Raw genomic sequence first — 23,125 nt, forward strand, 5'->3', positions numbered from 1 at the left:
GTTTTTTGGACATGAAGATTTAGATACTTAATTTCAGGTCTAATTCGCTGAAGTTTTAGCAAGTTAATTATATTAGGATGTAATGTCCTAATTCTCTAATGAGAACAACAACAATCCGTAATTGATCAAAAAAATTATACTTGTTAGACTTCTAATCAAGTAAGTGAAAACAATGAATAGTTTTCTAATAATTCGACGTCATGACATATAAGGAAATCATCGATAAAAGGTTTATTAATAACATTTCTTCCATATGCGCGTGAAGATATTCTAATTAACTTGATCCAAGCTAGAACACGGGAGATACAAGACATTAATTGATTAATTTTTGTCCTTGCTTAGGGGCCAAAGTTATGTTTCATCCTGTTTTTTGGACATTAAGATTTAAATACTTGCATGTGTCAATTTTTTTTCTTGGGTGGGTATAGAGCTAGGTAGATGCTCTTCCAAATAAACCTAATTAACTATTTTAATCACTTTTAGTGCCCAGAAAATCTGGTGTCAATATTTAGAGAACCAAAGGATCCAAAAATAATTTGATTATTGAATGATGATTTCTGGGCCAAACTCATTTGATTGAGCTTAATTATTCTATCCATACTCATTACAGTATATCTAGAGATTGTACTTGCTGTCTTAAACAAATAAAATTGATTACGTTTGGATGTTGAGACGAGTTGAATTGAGTTGTGAATAGTAATATTTTGTAGGTCTTATTGAGATGTGTTTAACTTTTTTAAGTTGAGATGAGTTTAACTTTTTAGATTGAAATATATAAAGTAGGTTGAGATGATCAATTTAACTTTTTTTGTAAAATTGAAAAAAGTAGTTAGTCATATCAATGATTGGTTTGAGATAAGTTAAGTTTGGTTAACGGCCAAACACAACCCAACAAAGTTAAAATGTTAGTCACTTCTATTGATCTTCTACGCTATCAAGTATCAACAACATCAAAGCCAATTTCACAAATAATAAACTAAATCAAATATAAAATAATATTACTGATCTTTATTTTGAATTTATGGACATATATAACCAGTTATAATGTGATACAGTTTTGAAAGAGAAAAAAAAAAAAAAAGAGAGCATATAATTGTGATTAAAACCCATGTCAATTATAGGATGATCAGTTTCTATCAGTATTATCCATTAGTGAAAAAATAATATATAATACTGTTTGCATCATTATTATTAATAATTAACCCTAAAACAATAGCCAAAAGCCCAAAACAACATCTTTCACTTTGTTTGTCTACGGCCTCTCGCTTGCACACAAATTATAAACACAGAAACAGGCGCCATTAAAGTTCATCCGGTCGAAGATCAGACCAAAAGCTCCAACACTGCAAGACCTCAGTGGCACATTATTCTTCATGCGAATCATGCAAGAAGGAGAAGAGAATCTGAGGGTAATAATAAAAGCTGCGCGCAGTATTCACACATTGATCATAAAAAAACCAAACAAAAACCTTAAAAGTCAAAAATTAAATCAATCACATATGTACAATAATAAATCATAAAAAGTGAATCCATTAAAATCAAAATTCATTTCTGGCCTTATCCCAGGTTTTCTTCCGTTACAATGAATGATAATCGGCCTAAGCAAACATAAGCATGAGGATATTTAATTCCTTTCCACTTTTATTTTCTTTCTTCTGAAAAAAGAGAAAAAAAAGATGAAGAACGTCAGCCTAGGCCATAGACTCATATTGCAGTAGTACTAGTCATGTTTCCAGAAAGCCAGTCATCCTTAGAATCGAGTTCCGAACTTGACTTAAATCCCGGCCCTTGAGGGTCCGCCCGTTGCCGGTGCAAACCGAGTGCGCCATTTTTCGTACGACTCGACGCCCTCATGTGATGACGTGGGGCGGTACCATTTCCTCGCCATAGCCTTCCTCTTCAAGGTCATCGCTAACCGCGTGGCGGAATATATTTCTATCGGGGACATTGACGGGGAGCGAGTAATTGCCCATTCTTTTCTCAAGCTTGCTGTTCTTGGACTTGATGTTCTGATGCCCCATTTCTTGGTGTTGTTTGAGCGAGTGGCGTTGTTGAGGCGGCGGCGGCGGTCTTGTTCAGCAAAAATAACGTCGGATTCTTGGAGTTCTTCGAGGTACTTAGCCATAGGGAGGTAGAAGAGAAAACAAACGAAAATGAGAAAGAAAATGGGGGAGGAAGGTGTTCAATTTATAAAGAGAAGTCGTACTTTCTACACTATTTGGCTGTTTGTGTCGTGAGATGGCGTCAGCACAAGGTTGGAATTGAGTGCGGTCCCAGCTTTCTCTCTCTCTCTCTGGAATTTATTAGGGTAATATTTGAGAGTTCATGTTTGAGTACTGTTTCCATCTAACTTATTAAGACAGCTCTTTTTCTTATGGTTCACGAATTGTGCTTTTTGTTTTTGTTTTATTTATGAGTGTTGCTTGTTTGGCTTATACATTGACTTGTATGGCAAAATCGGCTCAACTTATAATTGAGTTGTGTATTTGTATTGAGTTATGATCTCTACGCCGCAATATTATTCGGGAAAAAATCAAGATAATATCTTTATAAAAAAATCTTTTTTATCAGTCACTATTAATTATCACCTCACATCTCATATTCTATAAAAAAATATTTTTATATCTTATAAAAAACACTCGTAAATATTATAAAAAAGTTATAAATGTGAAGTGTGAGAGTTAATAGTAGTTGATATCATTTATTTATCTCTATTCGTTCTCGCTCATTTAACGTAAACGTACATGCATGCATACATTTTTATTGATCCTAAGTTATCTACACGTATAAATTTCATGTATATATATATTTGTTCCATAAAATGGTTTTTCCGACCACGATCATGAATCTTAAAAAAATAGAAAGATCTATAAAATTCTCAAAGAAATTTGGAAGAAATTAATGATTTGGTAATGTTAGGGAAACTACTGAAAAGAGTTAGTCATTGCTTGGGGGTCACACAATGAGGTTAAGGGCAGGTTTGGGACCTCAAATAAAACACAAAATTCTCATCTCATCTCATCTCATCATTACACATTTTTCAAATTCTCATACAAAATATAATAAATAATTCAACTTTTTAAAATCCCAATACACCTTTTTCAAATTCCAAAACAATAATAATATTAAAACTTAATATTTTAAACTTCAAAACAAAACACAAAATTCTCATCTCACTCCCAAACCTACCCTAAATGTGTAATGGTGCCATCATTAATTTCGTTCTAGGGAAAAGAAATGTTACACTTGGGGTGATTATATTACTATTTTTTTTTCTTTTTTATTTAGGGTGGCTCTACGGCCATAGCTTCCAGCTACTGTTAATTTTAGGATTTTTTTTTCTTTTATATATGTATTTTTTAATATTTTTTAATATTGTTTTAAAAAATAAAAAAATCATATTATTATTAAAAAATACATCTTTAATTACTAAATAAAAAAATATTAAAAAAAATGGGCCCAGCGGAAAGTGTATCATTATGATATCCTTTTTATTTAACACCTCATTCTCGATCTCTTTTGTTACGTGAAATGGATGACATACCAATTAAACTACAAATCGACTAATAAATAACTTTCATCGTTTATAAAACAAAATTATATTATATATATATATATATATATATATATATATATCCTCAAATGCACTAATTTATAATGGATTATATCAACATCATTGATCTCTATTATATATGGTATTTAAATATTATAAAGCTAATTGCAGATTTTGAAAAGCCAACCTAAAACTTACATGCAGTACTGCAAGAATAGGAAGAGAGTTTTATCTACAGTCTACGTACTAAGCTAAAGGGTATAATATCATATATTAAATTTTGCTAATTTCTGGTGCACATTATAAAACCCATCTTAATTAGTTTCAACAAAGTGTATTATTTCTCCTATATAATATAGTTTTTGGGTAAGGACTAGATCAAATTATACACTGCATATATAATAGAAATTCCTAGACAAGGATATATATATATATATATATATATATAGTGATATATATCTAAAAATTTTGTTTTTCAAGTTCCACAACTTCAATTGGAAAGAACAAACTTTAAAATTAAAAGAAAAAATCTTACGTACACTTCATATTTTAAATGGCTTCATATATAATTCAATCAATTAAATATTAGCTACTAATTGAATTATGACATGCTAGCATGTCATCATGTGATTGAGCAATAAACCTTAAGATGAATAAAAGCATCATTAGTTTTCATTAAACAAAGTAATTAAAGACTACAAACAGATAGAGTAGTATATATAATCCTTAAGATTTTAAAATTTATACCAACTGCAAACCACATTTAAAAAAAAAAAAAAAAAAAAGAGCGATCAATCACTTGTACAATAGTGACCCCCTCCCAATTTATTAAATAATCTCACTTATGGCATAGGAAAACCGAATAAACAAATGAAAAGAATCTTACAACCCAATCCCCATAACACCACTAACCTCAAAAATATAAAAACCAACGAAAACCAAGGAGCCTCCCAGCCTATAAGCGAATGTAAGGCAGACCCTACCTCTCCAACCGTATAAATCCCTTCAGCTCCTTAGGAAGCAAATCAAAAACCTCATACCCGCGACTGTCCCCTGCCTCACCACATCTTGCCAAAAAATCGGCAACCATATTACCTTCTCTAAATTGATGAGAGATAGAGAAAGAGATGCCATTAGCTACATCAGTAAATTCCTCCAAAAAATCCCACAAATACTAAAGTGTACAATGTTTGGCTCGTACCCACTCGACCACAATTTTTGAGTCACATTCAATCTCAACTTGCGTCAAACCCAACGTTGTGCACAGTTTTACTCCTGTCAATGCCCTCAACTCGGCTTCAGAATTAGTTCCATGACCAAACTGCTTTGAATAAGTAGCTAAAAACTTACCCTCACATTCACATATTACTCCCCCTCCACCTATTCTCCCCGGATTCCCTCTACAGCTACAAACCACATATTCATGTGCATGTGAGCTTAAATAGATTAGTAATTACATCCTATGACTTTTGAATTTTGAAATGAAAATTTCTATTTATCATTTTCGCAATCATTAACATCTTATCATTCCTTATTTGGAATAGAAGTAAAAGTTGAGAAATAGTCTTTCATTCATTTGATAACAATTAGGATGATGATTAATAGAATGATGACTATCATTTTTGTTTTGAAATACCTCACCCAAATTCAGTCCCTTACCAATGGGAATTAGACATTGACTTACTTAATTTCATGCCATGATTTTCTAAATATTTTTTTAGGTAGATTAACATTAGGAGGCATCAGCCTAATACCCTAATGAGAACAACAACAATCCCTAATTGAAAGAAACATGACATTTTATTGACTTCTAATTAACTGAAAACAATAAATAGATTTCTAATAATTTGACATTCAGGAAATGATCGATCGAAATGATCGTCAAAAGGTTTATAAATAACATTTCTCCCATAATTTACACGTGACGATCTAATTAAAATATCCATGCAAGAATTTGGGAGATTAAAAACAAACTGATCAATTATTGTCCTTCTTAGGGGCCAAAGTTATGCTAGCTTCATCCTGTTTTTTGGACATTAAGATTTAGATACTTAATTTCAGGCCTAATTCGCTGAAGTTTTAGCAAGTTAATTATATTAGGATGTAATGTCCTAATTCTCTAATGAGAACAACAACAATCCGTAATTGATCAAAAAAATTATACTTGTTAGACTTCTAATCAAGTAAGTGAAAACAATGAATAGTTTTCTAATAATTCGACGTCATGACATATAAGGAAATGATCGATAAAAGGTTTATTAATAACATTTCTTCCATATGCGCGTGAAGATATTCTAATTAACTTGATCCAAGCTAGAACACGGGAGATACAAGACATTAATTGATTAATTTTTGTCCTTGCTTAGGGGCCAAAGTTATGTTTCATCCTGTTTTTTGGACATTAAGATTTAAATACTTGCATGTGTCAATTTTTTTTCTTGGGTGGGTATAGAGCTAGGTAGATGCTCTTCCAAATAAACCTAATTAACTATTTTAATCACTTTTAGTGCCTAGAAAATCTGGTGTCAATATTTAGAGAACCAAAGGATCCGAAAATAATTTGATTATTGAATGATGATTTCTGGGCCAAACTCATTTGATTGAGCTTAATTATTCTATCCATACTCATTACAGTATATCTAGAGATTGTACTTGCTGTCTTAAACAAATAAAGTTGGCTACGTTTAGATGTTGAGACGAGTTGAATTGAGTTGTGAATAGTAATATTTTGTAGGTCTCATTGAGATGTGTTTAAATGTTTTAAGTTTATATGGGTTTAACTTTCTAGGTTGAAATATATGAAGTAGGGTGAGATAATTAATTTAACTTTTTTTTGTAAAATTGAAAAGGTAGCGAGTCACATCAATGACTGGTTTGAGATGAGTTAAGTTTGGTTAACGGCCAAACACAACCCAACAAAGTTAAAATGTTAGTCACTTCTATTGATCTTCTACACTATCAAGTATCAACAGCATTAAAGCCAATTTCACAAACAATAAACTAAATCATATATAAAATAATACTACTGATCTTTATTTTGAATTTATGCACATATCCAGTTATAATGTGATACAGTTTTGAAAGAGAAAAAAAAAAGAGAGCATATAATTGTGATTAAAACCCATGTCAATTATAGGATGATCAGTTTCTATCAGTATTATCCATTAGGGAAAAAATAATATATAATACTGTTTGCATTATTATTATTATTATTATTATTATTAATTAACCCTAAAACAATAGCCAAAAGCCCAAAACAACATCTTTCATGACTTTGTTTGTCTACGGCCTCTCGCTTGCACACAAATTATAAACACAGAAACAGGCGCCGTTAAAGTTCATCCTGTCGAAGATTAGACAAAAAGCTCCAACACTGCAAGACCTCAGTGGCGCATTATTCTTCATGCGAATCATGAAGGAGAAGAGAATCCGAGGGTAAGAGTATATATAAGCCATGCGCGCAGTATTCACATATTCATAAAAAAAACCAAACAAAAACCTTAAAAGTTAGAAAATTAAATCAATCACATATGTACATGAATAATAAATCATAAAAAAAAAAACAATCATTAGTGAATTCATAAAATCAGATTCATTTCTGGTCTTCTCCCAGGTTTTCTTCCGTTACAATGAATGCTAATCCTAAGCAAACATAAGATGAGTATATTTTCCTTTCCACTTTTATTTTCTTTCTTCTGTAAAAAAGAGAAAAAAGATGAAGAACAGCCTCGGCCAGAGACTCATATTGCAGTAGTACTGGTCATGTTTCCAGAAAGCCAGTCATCCTTAGAATCGAGTTCCGAACTTGACTTAAATCCCGGCCCTTGAGGGTCCGCCCGTTGCCGGTGCAAACCGAGTACGCCATTTTTCCGGCTGCTCGACGCCCTGTGATGACGTGGGGCGGTACCATTTCGTCGCCATAGCCTTCCTCTTCAAGGTCATCGCGAACCGCGTGGCGGAATATATTTCTATCGGGGACATTGACGGGGAGCGAGTAATTGCCCATTATTTTCTCAAGCTTGCTGTTCTTGGACTTGATGTTCTGATGCCCCATTTCTTGGTTGTTTGAGCGAGTGTCGTTGTTGAGGCGGCGGCGGTGGTCTTGTTCGGCAAAAATAACGTCGGATTCTTGGAGTTCTTCGAGGTTCTTGGCCATAGGGAGATAGAAGAGAAAACAAACGAGAATGAGAAAGAAAATGGGGGACGAAGGTGTTCATTACTTCATTTTATAGAGAGAATCGAAGTCGTACTTTGTACACTTTTTGGCTGTTTGTGACATTGTGTTGTGAGATGGCGTCAGAGCGAGGCAGGCAGTCGTTGAGTGCGGTCCCAGCTCTCTCTCTCTGGAACTTATCAGGGTAATAGTCTAGAGTTCATGTTTGAGTACTGTTTCCATCTAACTTTTCCTTATAGTCTTCTACGAAAGACAGCTCTTCTTCTTCTTATGGTTCACGAATTGTGTTTTTATTCTTATTTTATTTATGATTGTTGCTTGTTTGGCTCATACATTGACTTGGCAAAATCGGCTCAACTTATAATTGAGTTGTGTATTTGTATTGAGTTTTGATCTCTACACGTACCGCAATAATATTATACGGAAAAAAACGAGATAATATCTCTATTCTAATTTCTCTTATATTATTTCGTAAGAGGAATTTTATGCATCAGTTATTAATCATTTTTATCTCACATTTATAATTTTTTTTATAGAGTGTATGAGTATATTTTATAGGGTGTGAAAATATTTTTTATAGGTAATAGAGTTGTTTTTCATAAGGTATTAAGTTTTAACCAATAATAAATAGTATCTGATGAGAAGAATTTTTCTTAACGTAAACGTATATGTATGCATGATTTTTATTGATCCTAAGTTATCTACTCGTATAAATTTCATGTATATATTTGATCCATAAAATGGTTTGTCTGACCACGATGATGAATCTTAAAAAAATAGAAGATCGATAAAATTCTCAAAGAAATTTGGAAGAAATTAATGATTTGGTAATGTTAGTGAAACTACTGAAAAGAGTTAGTCATTGCTTGGGGGGCACACAATGGGGCCGGTTAAATGTGTAATGGTGTCATCATTAATTTCTTTCTAGGGAAAAGAAATGTTGACACTTCTTGCTTTATCATCGTATATTTAGTATTAGTACTACCGCATCATATCACATGGTTTTCAATTCTAACCTCGGAATGATTGTTTTCCCACGAATGCATGCGCACAAACAGACAGTAATTAAGAAGCTTTAATGACAAACGAGAAAATTATGGGATGTCCAAGCTGGCAACAAAAGAATTAGTTTACAGAAGAAAAAGCCTTAAATACACAGATAGATATATAGCTAATTATTTCCAATTTACTTATCCCTTCTAAACACTAAATTAATATTACTTCCCATATATGTCAAATTTAATTTATCATCCTTCCAAAACCAATGAATTATCTAAGATAAAACACTCAAAAGACTTTGTTTTAATGGGCAAGACTCAAAAATCCATTAGGGCATGGTTAGTAATAATCCACGTTGGAGGAGGTGGTGGGTCCGCAAGGAATGAATTCAACGCAAAAAGCCACTTGTCATCCGACACGTGGATGGACAGCCTCTCGTACGTAGGTATAAGGGGAAAGCAACGTACGTACGTAATAATAATGCTAGTTAGCTTGGTTGCGCGCAGTCGAAACGTGTTTTTACGTGTAAGACTCTGTAGTGTATAAGGCAGTAGGAGGAGTAGGGGGATTTCTTTTGTTTGTTCTTTCTTTGAAGCATAAATACATTATTTTTGGGGGTACAGTATAATTATTAATTATTTAGGGAAAGAAGGTTTAAAAAGTCTTCTAGAGGGATAAGTGTATCCGTCGTGTTAACTCTTTAGGAAGCAAGCAAACAAAGACATACAAGTCAAGGGATCGAGAGGAAAGCTTTTTTTTTTTTTTTTTTTTGAGTTTTAGAAGAAAAAAAAATATATAAAGAGTTGTGCATGGAGGGAAGTGTGTATTTTACATAATATTTTATTTTATGTAAAATATTTTTTGTTTTGGCTAAAGATAAACACACACTTGGTTGGAATGGTAAAAAGTGGGGTCAAGTTATAATTAAAGAAAGTGTTGGGGTCATGATTGGTTTTAACTATTTCTTCTTCTTCTTTTTTTTTTTTTTTTTTTCTTCTTCTAGCTAGCTTCTATATCTTTTGGTCCAAATTATATGCATGTTCATTACTGACGGTAATTAAGAAATTAGATCAATTCAACGTACAGCTAGCTGAATTGAAAGTTCTGTACAAATTATTTATTTTCATTAAAAGAATTTATAAGTTTTGAACTAAAAATTAATGACTGAAATGTTGAAGTCAAATCACAGTAAAAATCACTTATTACCGCTAAATTTAAATCGCCTGAAATAAATTTTAACTGTAAATACATTTGTTTTTTTTTGGTAGTGAATGTATACAAGTCATGCATAATATATAATATATATGGAAGAACACGAAATTAACGAATAGAGACTCAAAACTCAAGACTAATTAGTGGTTTATAACTACTAGCGGGAATAATATCGCAGAGATCACCGTTTAAGCGATCGAGCTTGAGGTCTTTTGTTGTTGTTTTTATTTGTGCAGATATTTTACACAAAAAAAAAGCTTTTAAATTGATGGATCAGTTTAACATGATATGCCAGATTCATTTTATAATAAAAAGAACATTATAATATGATATATCATGTACTTAGACTACATCAGTTTCTAATTTTTTTTTATATTATTTTGTTTTGTGATTTGGAAAATTTGAATTATTTTTTATATTTAATTTGTTTGGGAGATTTGGAAAAGTTGTAATGATTAAATGAGATGAGATGAAATAGTTTGTGCCTTAATCATTATCCTTTCATGAAGTATCAAATGCATGAATTGCATATATACAAAACGGATGTAAATGAAGCAAAGAAATTAACTCACGGAAAGAGATACGTACGCGTAGGGGAAGAGGGAGATCGATGGTGGTCCACCTGAAAACCCTACACATAAAATTGTTAGGGCTATATCCTTGAATGCGCGCGCATATATAAGGTACTTGATCGACGTACCCACGCACATACCCTTTTCATTGAAAACAATTGCGCCTATAAATATAAATTCTAAAATGTTTTGGATCAGGAGTACTTACTGCAGCTTACTTATAAGCTAGGGTTGGTTCTCGGCCAGCAGTACTTTTTTGTTCTCTTTTTACATGCTAGCTCTAGCTATATATATGCATATATATATATATATATATATAATATATATGTATGAAGATGAAGATATTTATTAGCAATTTGCAATAATTAGGACGGGGATAATGACTTCAACCTCATCTCATATTGATCATCACATCGTACGGCTCATCTATTTAATTTGATGATTGATCTGTACTGTTATATAACATAGATATGATTGTGATTTGTCACTCATCATGTCTTGGTTTCCAAGATTAGACAAACAGTCACGTAAGTTAGGTTGAATGGTTGAATATTAGAGGTTTAAAGTTGGGCATGCAGAAGCACCCTCAAAATGGTATTGCATTCATATGGAATGAAAGATCAAAAAGCAACCGGCCGCCTGTTTTTTTTTTTTTTTGTCCATATTCTCAGGATGTTAGCTTGCCTTAGAGCTAGATGATCTGGGCCGGAAAGCCATGCAAACTCTGCAGATAACGTTATTCTTTTCTTAGAGCTTTGGTTAACGAGGTATATATACAAAAAAGGTTTGGTTTGGTGTAAGAAATAAGGTTAATCTTGCTGTAGATGAGGATATTCTCTAAGAAACGTATGATTGAAGCATGCAATTATGAGATGAATATTATGATCGAATGTCAAAGCGTAATAAGGCTGATTTAAAATCTATCTGTTTTGTGTGGTTAATGATCAAGATGCTTAATTAATGAGGCATGCATGCATTCGTTGTCTACAGATGTTCAATCAACATTAATAACTTTTCCATTGCTTGATGTGCATAGTTAGATTCATTTCAAGACATTGCCCTCAGAAGATTTGTAATAGTAATTCTTGTAAAAAACCATCAAGAACTTTTACATGACATTAATAATGGATAAGTAATGCTACTCATTACCTTTTTATTCATTATCATCTTCTTATCTCATGATGTGACATTCAATGATTGAAAATATATTTATTATGTTTCATTTATTTACCAATTATTTGATGCCACATCAAAGGATGCTGAGAAGACGATTAAAATGATAGTGAATAACATTTCTCACAATTACGTTCCATTGAATCCCTTTGGTTTTTTCCTCTCTAAGACGCTAGGTCTGAGTAGAGGTTTTTTCCTCTGCCATAGTGCAATTTTCTTTGGATTCTCAATTGTTATCTGGTGATTACAGTGCTATGGCAGACGATCTTGATGGTTTGTATCAGAGGTTCTCTCTGACTGAACAGGAGGAGGACGAAGTGGTGGTGGAATCCTGCGAGTTGGAAGATATTTTCTTGTGTCAAGGAAAGGGTTTGGTGATGTCTCTTTTTACTGAAAAACATTACAATCGTGAATCGTTCAAACTAACTATGAAGCAAGCATGGAGGCCGGTGAGTGGGGTACGAGTTTGTGATCTCAAAGTGAATCTTTTCTTTGTTGAATTTGATGATATACGTGATAAGGAAAGGGTGTTGAGGGAGGGCCCTTGGTCCTTTGATAAGCATTTAGTGTTGGTCCAAGAGGTTGATGGAAGTAAACAGGTGAATCAAATACAGATCCGGGAAGCTACTTTCTAGGTAAGGATTCATGATCTGCCTCTGAGGGATCAAAATGTACGTGTTGGGGCCTGTATTGGTAAGAAATTAGGAAGGGTAGAAGTGGTGGATTTGGAAACAGTTGCGTTGACTTAGGGGGAATTTCTTACTTATGTGATTGTCTGGGCCATGGGGATAAGGAGTGTGAGTTGCGGAAGAATGGTGCCTAGGTTGACATGGAAGAGTCTCTACCGTATGGTGCTTGGTTAAGGGCTTCTAGTTATGGTGATCTTTTTCGAGATGGCTGTTCCTGGGAAAAATGAGATAATTTTCGTACTGGTAGACGTGATGCTCCAGCAGATGTTTTAGACTCGGGGGGAATTCCGATGATTGGAAAAGTGGATGTAACAGTTTCGACTTATGCGGCGAAAACTAAGGAGTTGGAGATAAATGTCCCTAACTGTTTTGCAATTTTGACTGAAAATGTGGGAGCGGTTGTAGGAGGAGACAAGTAGTCAGGAACCGTTGCAGAAGAGGTTCAAATGGAAAAAGATAATTCTACTGCGGAAATTATTATCCTGACAGTTATAACAGCAACTGGGCCCTTTCAAGTAGTTGGGCCAATTCAAGCTGATCAAGTTGATGGGCCAATTCAGGTTGATCAAGTTGAGGGACCATCTTAGGTTACTCAAGTAGATGGGCCGGTACAGGTTGTCCAAGTGAAAGGGCTAGCTTAAGTCGCTCAAGTAGATGGGCCAGATCATGGTGTTCGCGTGGATGGGCCAATTAAAGAGGATGGTTCTCTACAAGGGACATGAAGTTTTTGACTGGGTGCGGTAGGGAAAGAAAAACCCGATGGGTATTCAGGCAAAAAATGAAAATGACTTTCTTTTATTTCTTCACCATCCAATTCTGAATATGATGGTTTACAGCTGTTTTTTCCTCCCAAAAAGAGAAAGGCTCTGCGCATCGATGGAGGAAGAGATGGTAGACTCAGCAAGCGTGGCACCTCAGCGGGGGGAAGTATGACTGAAGGCTCTCAGAGTGCTATCATGGAATTGGCGATGGCTGTTGAACAGCATTGCCGCAATCAATGAAAATTATAAGTTGGAATGTCCATGAGCTTGGGAACCCATAGGGCATTTGAACCTTCTGTGATCTGGTGAAGAGGGAAGTTCCTGATATCCTGTTCTTACATGAGACACGTCTTAAGGCACATGAATTTGAGGTATGCAAGTTTAAATTAGATTTTGTGAACTATTTAGTAGTTGATTGTCGTGGGAGGAAGGGGGACTTGCGTTGCTGTGGGGAAGGGATATTTATTTATCGGTGCTTAATTATTCACATTGCCATATTGATGCTTTGGTTGAAGATGATCCAGATAAAGGGTCTTGGTTTTTCACTGGTATTTACAATTTTCCTGAAGTGAGCCAATGGTCTAGAACTCCGGATTTGTTACGACAATTGGGTAGATATAATGGTGAGGCGTGAATGGTGATTGGGAATTTTAATGAAGTTATGCATCATAATGAAAAATGGGGTGAGAGGCCTAGACCGAATATGCAAATCGTAGCTTTTAGGGATGTGGTTAATGACTGTTGTTTAAGGGACATGGGGTTTATGGGTAATAAATTTACGTGGAGTAATCGAAGGGGAGGATCTCTATGTACTAGTGAGAGACTAGATAGAGTTTTGGCAAATCGACCATGGTTGGGTAAATTTCCAAATGCAAAGCAAGGGTAGAGGTTAATGTAAAATGAGGAATTTGTTTTATATCAACTTCTCAAGGCTAGATATTTCTCTAAGTCAAATTTTATGGAGTCTAGCTTGGGGCATTGTCCATCATATACGTGGAGGGAAGTTTGGGAGGCTAAGAGATGGTTGAGGGAGAGATGTATATGGAGGATTGGTGATGGGAAGACAGCAAAGTTATGGCATGATAAATGGGTTCCAGGGCATAGGTATTTGGGTCTTGAGCTCAGGGCAGAGGTGCAGCATAGAGATGATGTAGTGGCTTTTGTTATTCAAGAGGAAACTAGGGGGTGGGATCTTCACAAGCTTAGAACTCTCTTCAATCCAATGGTAGTGGTTGATATTATGAAATTCATGGTTTTTCCAGAAGGTACTGCTGATAAACTGATTTGGAGTCAAGAAATAAGTGGGCAGTATTCAGTGAAAAGTTGTTACAAGCTTATTATGTCCCAAACTGGTTTTGCTATAGCAGAGTCCTCTTTAATGGGGAGACAGAATAGATTATGGAAAGCATTGTGGAGGATGCCTGTACCTAATAAGATAAAAGTGTTTGCATGGTGGGCATGCAAGGATGGTCTTGGTACAGAAACAGGTGATCACAGTAGCTACATGCAGGTTTTGTGGGCATCCTATTGAAGATCTGTTGCATGCAGTGTTTAATTGTGGCCAGCTTCGGGATTCTTGGAATCAGGTTTTTCCTTCTTTGGCTAATGTTACCTCTATTAGTTTTTCAGATTTGGCAATGTATGTTTTTTATGGCAAGGACATTAATAAATTGGCTTTATTTTGCTGTCTTGTATGGGGTTTCTGGTATAGGCGTAATAAGTTGGAATTTGATAATGCTAGTTTAAGTCTTCGACATGTTATTTCTCATTCTTTGGGACTTTTGCAGAGTTATAAATCGGCCACTGTTAAATCCCAGACTCAAATTCGACATCATTACAGTTGGAAGCCTCCTCCTGGGTTCTTAAGCTCAACACTGATGGTGCTATGTTTTCAGATCTTCATAAGGTAGGTGTTGGGGTTATTTTACGAGATTCAGAGGGGAAAGTTGTTATGGCTGCTTCTAAAATTGAAGTAGAGGTGGAAGAACCATAAGCTGTTGAGTTACTTGATGTCTTTAGAGGAATGTAATTGTGTTCTACTATGGGCATCTTGCATATTGAGATAGAGAGTGACTGTTTGCTGTTAGTTCAATCTTTGCAGCAAAATAATATGTTGAATTCCATGCTTGGTAATCTGTTTACTGAAGTTCAAAGATTGAGTAGTTGCTTCACAAGTTGTTCTTTTATTCATGTGTATAGAGAGGGTAATGGGGTAGCTCATCAGTTTACTAGAAATGCTTGGAGAGTTGAGAATATTGAAATGTGGTGGGATTGTATTCCAGACTTTCTTTCTGAAACCTTATGGTTTGATAAATGTTTGTAATTTTTTTTTTTATCTCGAATGAAGATGTTTGTTTCTATAAAAAAAAAAAAGATAAAATGAAATATATTATTTAAAACTTTGAATAAAATGATGAGTAATGATATCTGCATTATATATATATATATATTTTATAATTTTGTATAAAATAGAAGACACTTGTTCAAAATTTGAAACTCGAATAAGATGGAAAACATAATATTCAATTTTTTTTAATGAAGGAGTATGACGTTGGCCAGAATAGAAATTATTATGATGGCTAGCTAAGAAACAAAAAGTAGGGATTTAGATTGAGAAAGATGCAAAAAGAGAGAAACTCTTAGATAAACTTGGAGATTAGATTTTATTGATAAAAGTCCAAAAGTCCCTTTCAATTTCTGATGCTCACAAGCCGGGCTTAAATAGCTAAAGAAGTCTGAGCGACCGCACAAGTAAAAAATAAAATAACTCTCCAAAATCTGGCCCTACATCATAAATAAAAATCATCTCTCAAAACGGAAAGCAAAATATCACCATAAAAAGAAAATAATAACTTAAATTGACTATTTAGAGGGAAAATGGCTAATTTCACTGTTGAACAAGGACAACCAAGCGCAGCATAGTGACCAGGACGTACACGCTGAAAAGAGATTTCTGCATTAGGATAATATGTGCGATTCCGATATCCGTAGTCAAAGTAATGGCCAAAATACTGACATGTGCACTATATTGCCTCAATTTTCAGGATCTTCACATTTTTCTGCCATATTTGTGTCGATTTGCCTTCTCAAAGTAGTCCAGCTCCATCAACGTCAAATTTGTACTGTCAACGTATTTAGATCTATATCCCTCTACATCAGAGTACTACTGTATTGAATAATTGTAAGATAGATTACAAGATAGTTACACGAATATGATTATTCATCAAATGATTTTAGTTGGATCTTAGCTTTGTTTTGATCCTGAAGTGTACTTAATTTATTCAATTTGTGGGAAAAAAAAAAAGGAAAAAAAGAGCTGGCAAGGGCATATGATGGAGGCCCATTATAGGTAAACTTAAAACCCTATTAAAAGTTGTTCATCTTTGTTCCCTAAATATCAGTGGCTCAATTCTTCCGTCCTGAATCATAATTGAAACTAGAAAAGTAAAATAGAAGAAGGTTCTTGTACGATTTACCAGCTCACTTTTCCAAATTGTAGCTTTCACACACTAACAAACTCGAAATGAAAATTGAGGCTTTGCTACTTTCCAAGCCAAAAACTCAACATGGGTTTTCCTTTTTCTAGTAGACAATGTATGTTTTCCTCCTTTATTTACAGAAGTTATTGCAAGCATTAACGCTTATACAATTTGTTTTGTTTAAAACTATTATTTTCCTCATTCATCTAACGGTTCAAGAGTTGTTGGTCGAAGGTCTAGTCCTAAGTTTGTGGCATCCAAGTCATTCATGAATAATAGTAGTTTTTTGGTGTTTGGCTCTATAATGGAAACATCTTCAAATCAAGAAAATTCCTCAAATCAAGCAAAAGAAAGAGGAAGCAGATTCTCAACCTCAAATCAAGGATGTAACGGACAATAAATTACTTGTTGATACTCTATTGCAGCTAGCCTTAACTCTAGGATTCTTACTTAAAATAGCTTCTGTAAATTTGTATTTATTCAAATACTAACAATTGTAAGTGTGTGTTGAATATTTTTGAAATACAGCAGTAATACAATTAAGTACAATATCTTGTAATTTTCAAACTTTATCATGGTATCAAGAGAGCTATCCTCCCACGAGAATGAGCTCAGGATTATTGATTCAGGAGCTTCCCACAACATCACGAGTGACTTGGCAAATTTATCAGTTCATTCTAAATATGATGACACCAATGAAGTTGTCATAGGTGACGATTTAGGTTTGCATGTCTCATATATTGGTTCATTGATTCTCAACTCACCCACATGCATTTTCCATTTAAATGACACTCTTTGTGTTCCTAATATCCGCAAAAATCTTATTTCAATTCATCATTTTACATCACAAAATAATGTTCTTCTTGAATTTCACCCTTTATTTTTCCTTATTAAGGATCTGACCACTGGGGTGGTTCTACTCAAAGGTGCATGTGAAAGTGGTGTCTACATACTCCCAGAATCATTGGTGAAATCTTCTCTGAAAATGGTTGCAAATGTGCATGAACAAACCTCCATCGATGGGTGGCACAAACGTCTTCGACATCCGTCTCAAAAAATCGTTCATCATCTTGTTAAAAATTTCTCCCTTCTAATAATACAAGAACGAAATAGTTTTCATCTTTGTACTTCTTGTTCTATCAATAAAGTGCACAAACAACCATTTCGGTCCAATAGTCTTCAAAGTCATGCACCACTTAATTTAATTTACACTGATGTTTGGGGCCCATCAAATACTATTGGTATTGACGGATCACGATACTATTTGATTTTGGTTGATCACTTCACAAAATACATTTGGTTTTATCCTATGAAAACAAAATTTGGGGTTAGTGCGATATTTTTACAATTTAAACATCTTGTTGAAAATCGATTTCAATCCAAAATAAAAAATATTTACTCAGATAATGATGGTCAATTTGTTGTCTTAAAAAAATATTTTTTCACCCATGGAATAAGCCATTACACCACAACAAAATGGTGTATCTGAGTGTCGTCATTGTCATTTGGTAGAAACGGGACTTACTCTTTTAACTGATGCATCTCTATCATTGTCATATTGGCCTCATGCATTTTCCATAGCAACCTACCTTATAAACCGACAGCCTACACCTCTTCTCAATAACAAATCTCCATTTGAGGTCTTATTTAATCAGTCACCCAACTATCTCAAACTTAAGAAATTCGGGTGCCTATGTTATCCTTACACCAAGCCTTACAACACAAATAAGGTCCAACCCAAAGCCACCCCGTGCCTCTTTGTGGGCTACTCTCCAAACCAGAATGTGTATAAGTGTTTTGATCCAAAAGCTCACAGACTTTATCTCTCTCGACACGTCTTGTTCGACGAAGGGCAAACCTCATCTTCCTTACATTCGTCCGAAACAGAGCTCCATTTGAATCCTGCTCCGTCTGCGACAATTGCCCCACCCATCAATGTGTCTCTTCTGCCGGAACCACCACCAGCGACAACGGGAGGCAACACTAATTTTCCATCACCTTCAGGTAACCCCTCATTCTCCACTCTTTATAATTTTCGAGATGTACCTATTTCACTTGTTTGCCCTAACTCTTCTCAATCGGATGAGCATGTCACCTCTCACTCAGATTCACACACCACTCAAGCCACACAAACCACAACCGTGCATGTTGAGTCTTCATTAGCCCCAAATCTTGAAACCCAACACCGAACTCACACAATGACTACTCGGTTCATGAACAATATCCACAAACCCAAATAGTTCAATTCTGTGACAAAACATCCTCTCTCACCAACCATTGAACCTACCTGTGTGGGACAAGCACTCTGTGAATCTCATAGGAGACAAGCTATGTCAGATGAACTCACTACCCTCATGCGGCATGGAACAAGGGAACTTGTTTCCCCACCTCAAAATTGTAATCCAGTGGGGTGTAAGTGGGTATTTTGTGTGAAACGAAAATTAGATAGGACGGTAGATTGCTTTAAAGCGAAGCTTGTTGCAAAAGGATTTAATCAACGTGAGGGGCTAGACTACAGAGAAATATTTAGCCCAATGGTAAAACCTGCTACTATTATGATTGTTTTGACAATAGCTGTAATACAGGGTCCTTGCGACAATTAGATGTAAACAATGCCTTCTTGCATGGTGAGTTAACTGAGACAGTTTACATGGTCCAACCATCGGGTTTTAACGTGTTACCAAACCAAATCATGTGTGCAAGTTAAGGAAGCTCATCTATGGTATCAAACTGGCCCCAAGAGCATGGTATTCAGCTTTTAAATTAGCAATTATTGGCCTTGGATCTCATAATTCAAAATAGAATTCATCTCTTTTTATCTATAGTCAGAATTCTATTATCTGCTATTTATTAGTCTACGTGGATGATTTGGTGCTTACTGACAATGATACACACTTTGTGGCTAAGGCCTTGTTTGTTTTGGAAAAACATCTCATCTCATCTCATCATTACAATTTTTTCAACTTCCAATACAAAATAAAATAAACAATTCAACTTTTTCAAATCCTAAAATAAAAATAATATTAAAAAATATATTCTAATAATATTTTATTCAACTTTTTAACTTTAATTTCATCTCATCTCATCTCATCTCCGAAAACAAACGAGGCCTAAGATAATTGCACAACTTGGTACTCGGTTTTCATTAAAGGACATGGGGCAGCTGCATTTTTTTCTTGGGAATGGAAGTTATTTCAATAAATATGAAATTTTTTTTGTCTCAACATAAGTACATCCGAGACCTACTGTCCAAAACTCATATGGCTGGAGCTAAAGATGTGTCAACTCCACTATCAACCAGCACACCTCTCAAGTTAGTTGATGGAACATCCGCTACTGACAGTACCGAGTTCAGAAGTGTCATAGTTGCTCTTCAATGCCTATCCCTCACTCGCCCAAATATATCCTTCTTAGTGAATAAACTTCCATAGTTTATGCACAAACCAACAGTGACCCATTGGATAGCTACCAAGCGACTTATTTGCTATCTGAAGCAGACCATTTTGCATGGTCTTCATATCAGGAAAAAAAAAAATCATGTTTTGAACTCACCACCTATTCTGATGCGGATTGGCCGGGCAACTATGATGATCAGAACTCAACTTCAGCATATATATGTTTTCTTGGTGTAAATCTCATCTCTTGGAGTTCAAAGAAGCAAAGGGCTATAGCACTTTCATCCACCGAAGCCGAATATAGAGCCCTTGCAAATGCCGCCTCTGAAACATCGTGGCTTCTATCCTTATTCAAAGAACTCGACCTACCACTAAGAGAAACACCCAAGCTGCTATGTGATAATTTGGGGGCCACACATCTCAACTTCAATCCAGTGCAACACTCTCGAATGAAACATATTCAGATCAATCTTCATTTTGTTCGTGATATGGTTCAACGGAGAATTCTAAATGTCCATCATGTTAATACACAAGACCAGCGTTGATCTTCTCAGCAAAACTCTTTCACACTCAAGAACTGAAATCTAAGGAACAAGATTGGCTTGGCCGATGACAGCTCCATCTTGCAGGGGTGTATAATGGAAACATCCTCAAATCAAGAAAATTCCTCAAATTAAGCAAAAGAAAGAGGAAGCATATTCTCAGCCTCAATTCATGGATGTAATGGACAATAAATTACTTGTTGATACTCTGTAATAGCTAGCCTTAACTCTAGGATTCTTACTTAAAATAGCTTCTGTAAATTTGTATTTATTCAAGTACCAACAATTGTAAGTGTGTGCTGAATATTTTCAAAATACAGAAGTAATACAATTCAGTACAATATCTTGTAATTTTTAAACTTCATCAAGCTCCTCGTCCGTTTTGGTAGGTCTTAGTCATAGAAGACATTTCCAGCTAAAACTGAGTTCTAGGTGACTTCAATACTCTTGTATTTGATTGGGCATAGGATGCCTTGACCTTGGTCCATGTTTTTTTTAATGAGACTCTTGTATGTTTTGATGCACTTAGCTTTGAGTTAGAAGAATATGAAGAATGGTATCATGTAGAGAGACACCACTAAAGTGGCCAAAATGTAGGGGAGAAAAATTATACAGGAATAGTACACAGATATGTAACAAAGAAAAAAGAGAGATGAAAAGGAAGAAAGAAAGTGGCCAGTTTTGTATGTGTAATTTTAACAAACAATTGAGCTTCTTCTATGGCTATCAATATTTTGTTTCTTGATCTTCTATAGCTATTGTTTCTTTTCTCTTCATCTACATCACCCTTTCCGCTCATTGCAATTGGTGACTTTATCTTTGGCTATTTCCCCATTATTCGTTAACAAGTCTAACGTTAAACTTTAAAACCGATTGTTTTAGAGTGATGAAAATTTTGTTAAAAATATAATACAAATAAATAAATCTAAACACTGTCCATGTTTGTTCCTACAGATCAATAGCCCAATTCTAATAGCCCAAATCATAACTAACACTAGGAAAAATAGAAATTATTCTGACGGCTAACTAAGCAACGAAAACTAGGTATTGAGATTGAGAAAGATGCAAACAGAGAGAAATTTTGAGATAAACTTGGAGATTAGGATTTACTGATAAAAGCCCAAAAGTCCATTTCTGAAACCCACAAGTCGAGCTTAAATAGTTAAAGAAGTTTAGGAGACCACACAATTACGAAATATAATAAGTATCTAGTCAAAACCTTACCCCGCATCAGAAATAAAAATTATCTCTCAAAATCGAAAGCAAAATATCACCATAAAAAGAAAAAAATAATTTAAATTGATGATTCAGTGGAGAAAATGGCTGATTTCAAGGTCAAGATAGGGACCACCAAGCGTAGCATGCTTAGCACAACGTGTGCACCGAAAGAACTTTCAAAATTGGGTTTATATGCACGATTTCGATACATATAGTTAAAGTTATGACCAAAATACTGACATGTGCGTAATATTGCATCAAGTCCTAGGATCTTCACTTTTTTTTTGCCATATTTGTGTCGATTTGCCTTCTCGAGTTAGTCCATGCCATCAATGTCGAATCTGTTAACTTAGCATATTAGTGGCCCAATTCTTTCAGCCCAAATCATAATTGAAACGAAAAAGTTAAATAAAAAAAGGTTCTTTTACGCCTTAAGGTATACTAGGTTGCTCTTCCAAATTGCAACTTTCACACACTCTTAACAACTCGCAATGGAAACTGTTCCTCTTTCATTTACAGAAGTTATTTGAAACACTTGTACATTTTATTTTGTTTAAAATCTCTTCTTTTACTCATTCATGAATCGGTTCAAGAGCTGCTGGTCAAAGGTCTAGTCCAGAGTTCGTGGCGTTTGGGTCGTTCATGAATAGTAGCAATTTTTGGGTATTTGGCTCCTCCTTGTCCCTTCAGGTAGGTCGTAGGCATAAAAGAGTTTCTTAGTTGTTATTGAGTTCTTAGTGACTTTCAATGCTCTGTGTAGTTAATTGGGTATAAAAAACCTTGACCTTCATCCATTCTTTTTTTACTTGTATGTTTTGATGCACTTAGCTTTGACTTTTGAGCTAGAAAAATAAGAAGGGTATGCAAAGAGACAATACTAGAGGGCCCAAGTTGTAGGAGGAGAAAATGTATGCAGGAATTGTACACATATGTGCAACAAAGAAAGAAGTGAAATGGAAAGTAAAATATCACCATAAAAAAATAACTTAAATCGACCATTCATAGGGAAAAATGGCTGATTCGAGAACAAGGGAGCACCAAGCATAGCATGGTCACGATGTGTGTGCTGAAAAGAGCTTTCTGAATTAACGTCATATGTGTGATTTCGATACCTGTAACCAAAATTATGACCAAAATACTTGCGCAAGCACAATATCGCCTCAATTTCTATCATCACATTTTCCTTTTATATTTACGTTGATTTACCTTCTCGAAGTAGTCCATTGTCATAAATGTCGAATCTGTCAACTAAGCATCTTTAGATACGTATCCCCCTGCATCATAGTACTACTCTATTAAACGATTGTAAACTAAGTTATAATATCGTTACTCAGATATGATTATTCTTCAAATAATTT

The 23,125-nt window shown here is 34.7% G+C and overlaps 1 protein-coding gene across 1 annotated transcript; it reads right to left on the reverse strand.

The window, feature by feature from the left end:
• Positions 1–6,944: 6,944 nt before the first annotated feature.
• Positions 6,945–8,018, reverse strand: LOC108998048. Its single transcript, XM_018974475.2, has one exon. The coding sequence runs from the start codon at positions 7,707–7,709 to the stop codon at positions 7,314–7,316; it is 396 nt and encodes a 131-aa protein (XP_018830020.1). The 5' UTR covers positions 7,710–8,018; the 3' UTR covers positions 6,945–7,313.
• Positions 8,019–23,125: the final 15,107 nt, after the last annotated feature.

This window comes from Juglans regia, chromosome 3 (assembly GCF_001411555.2).
Source record: "Juglans regia cultivar Chandler chromosome 3, Walnut 2.0, whole genome shotgun sequence".
NCBI lineage: Eukaryota > Viridiplantae > Streptophyta > Magnoliopsida > Fagales > Juglandaceae > Juglans > Juglans regia.

What these genes read in the sequence shown, in the direction of transcription:
- LOC108998048 (XM_018974475.2), bottom strand. Translation starts at nt 7,709, where the DNA reads ATGGCCAAGAACCTCGAAGAACTCCAAGAATCCGACGTTATTTTTGCC.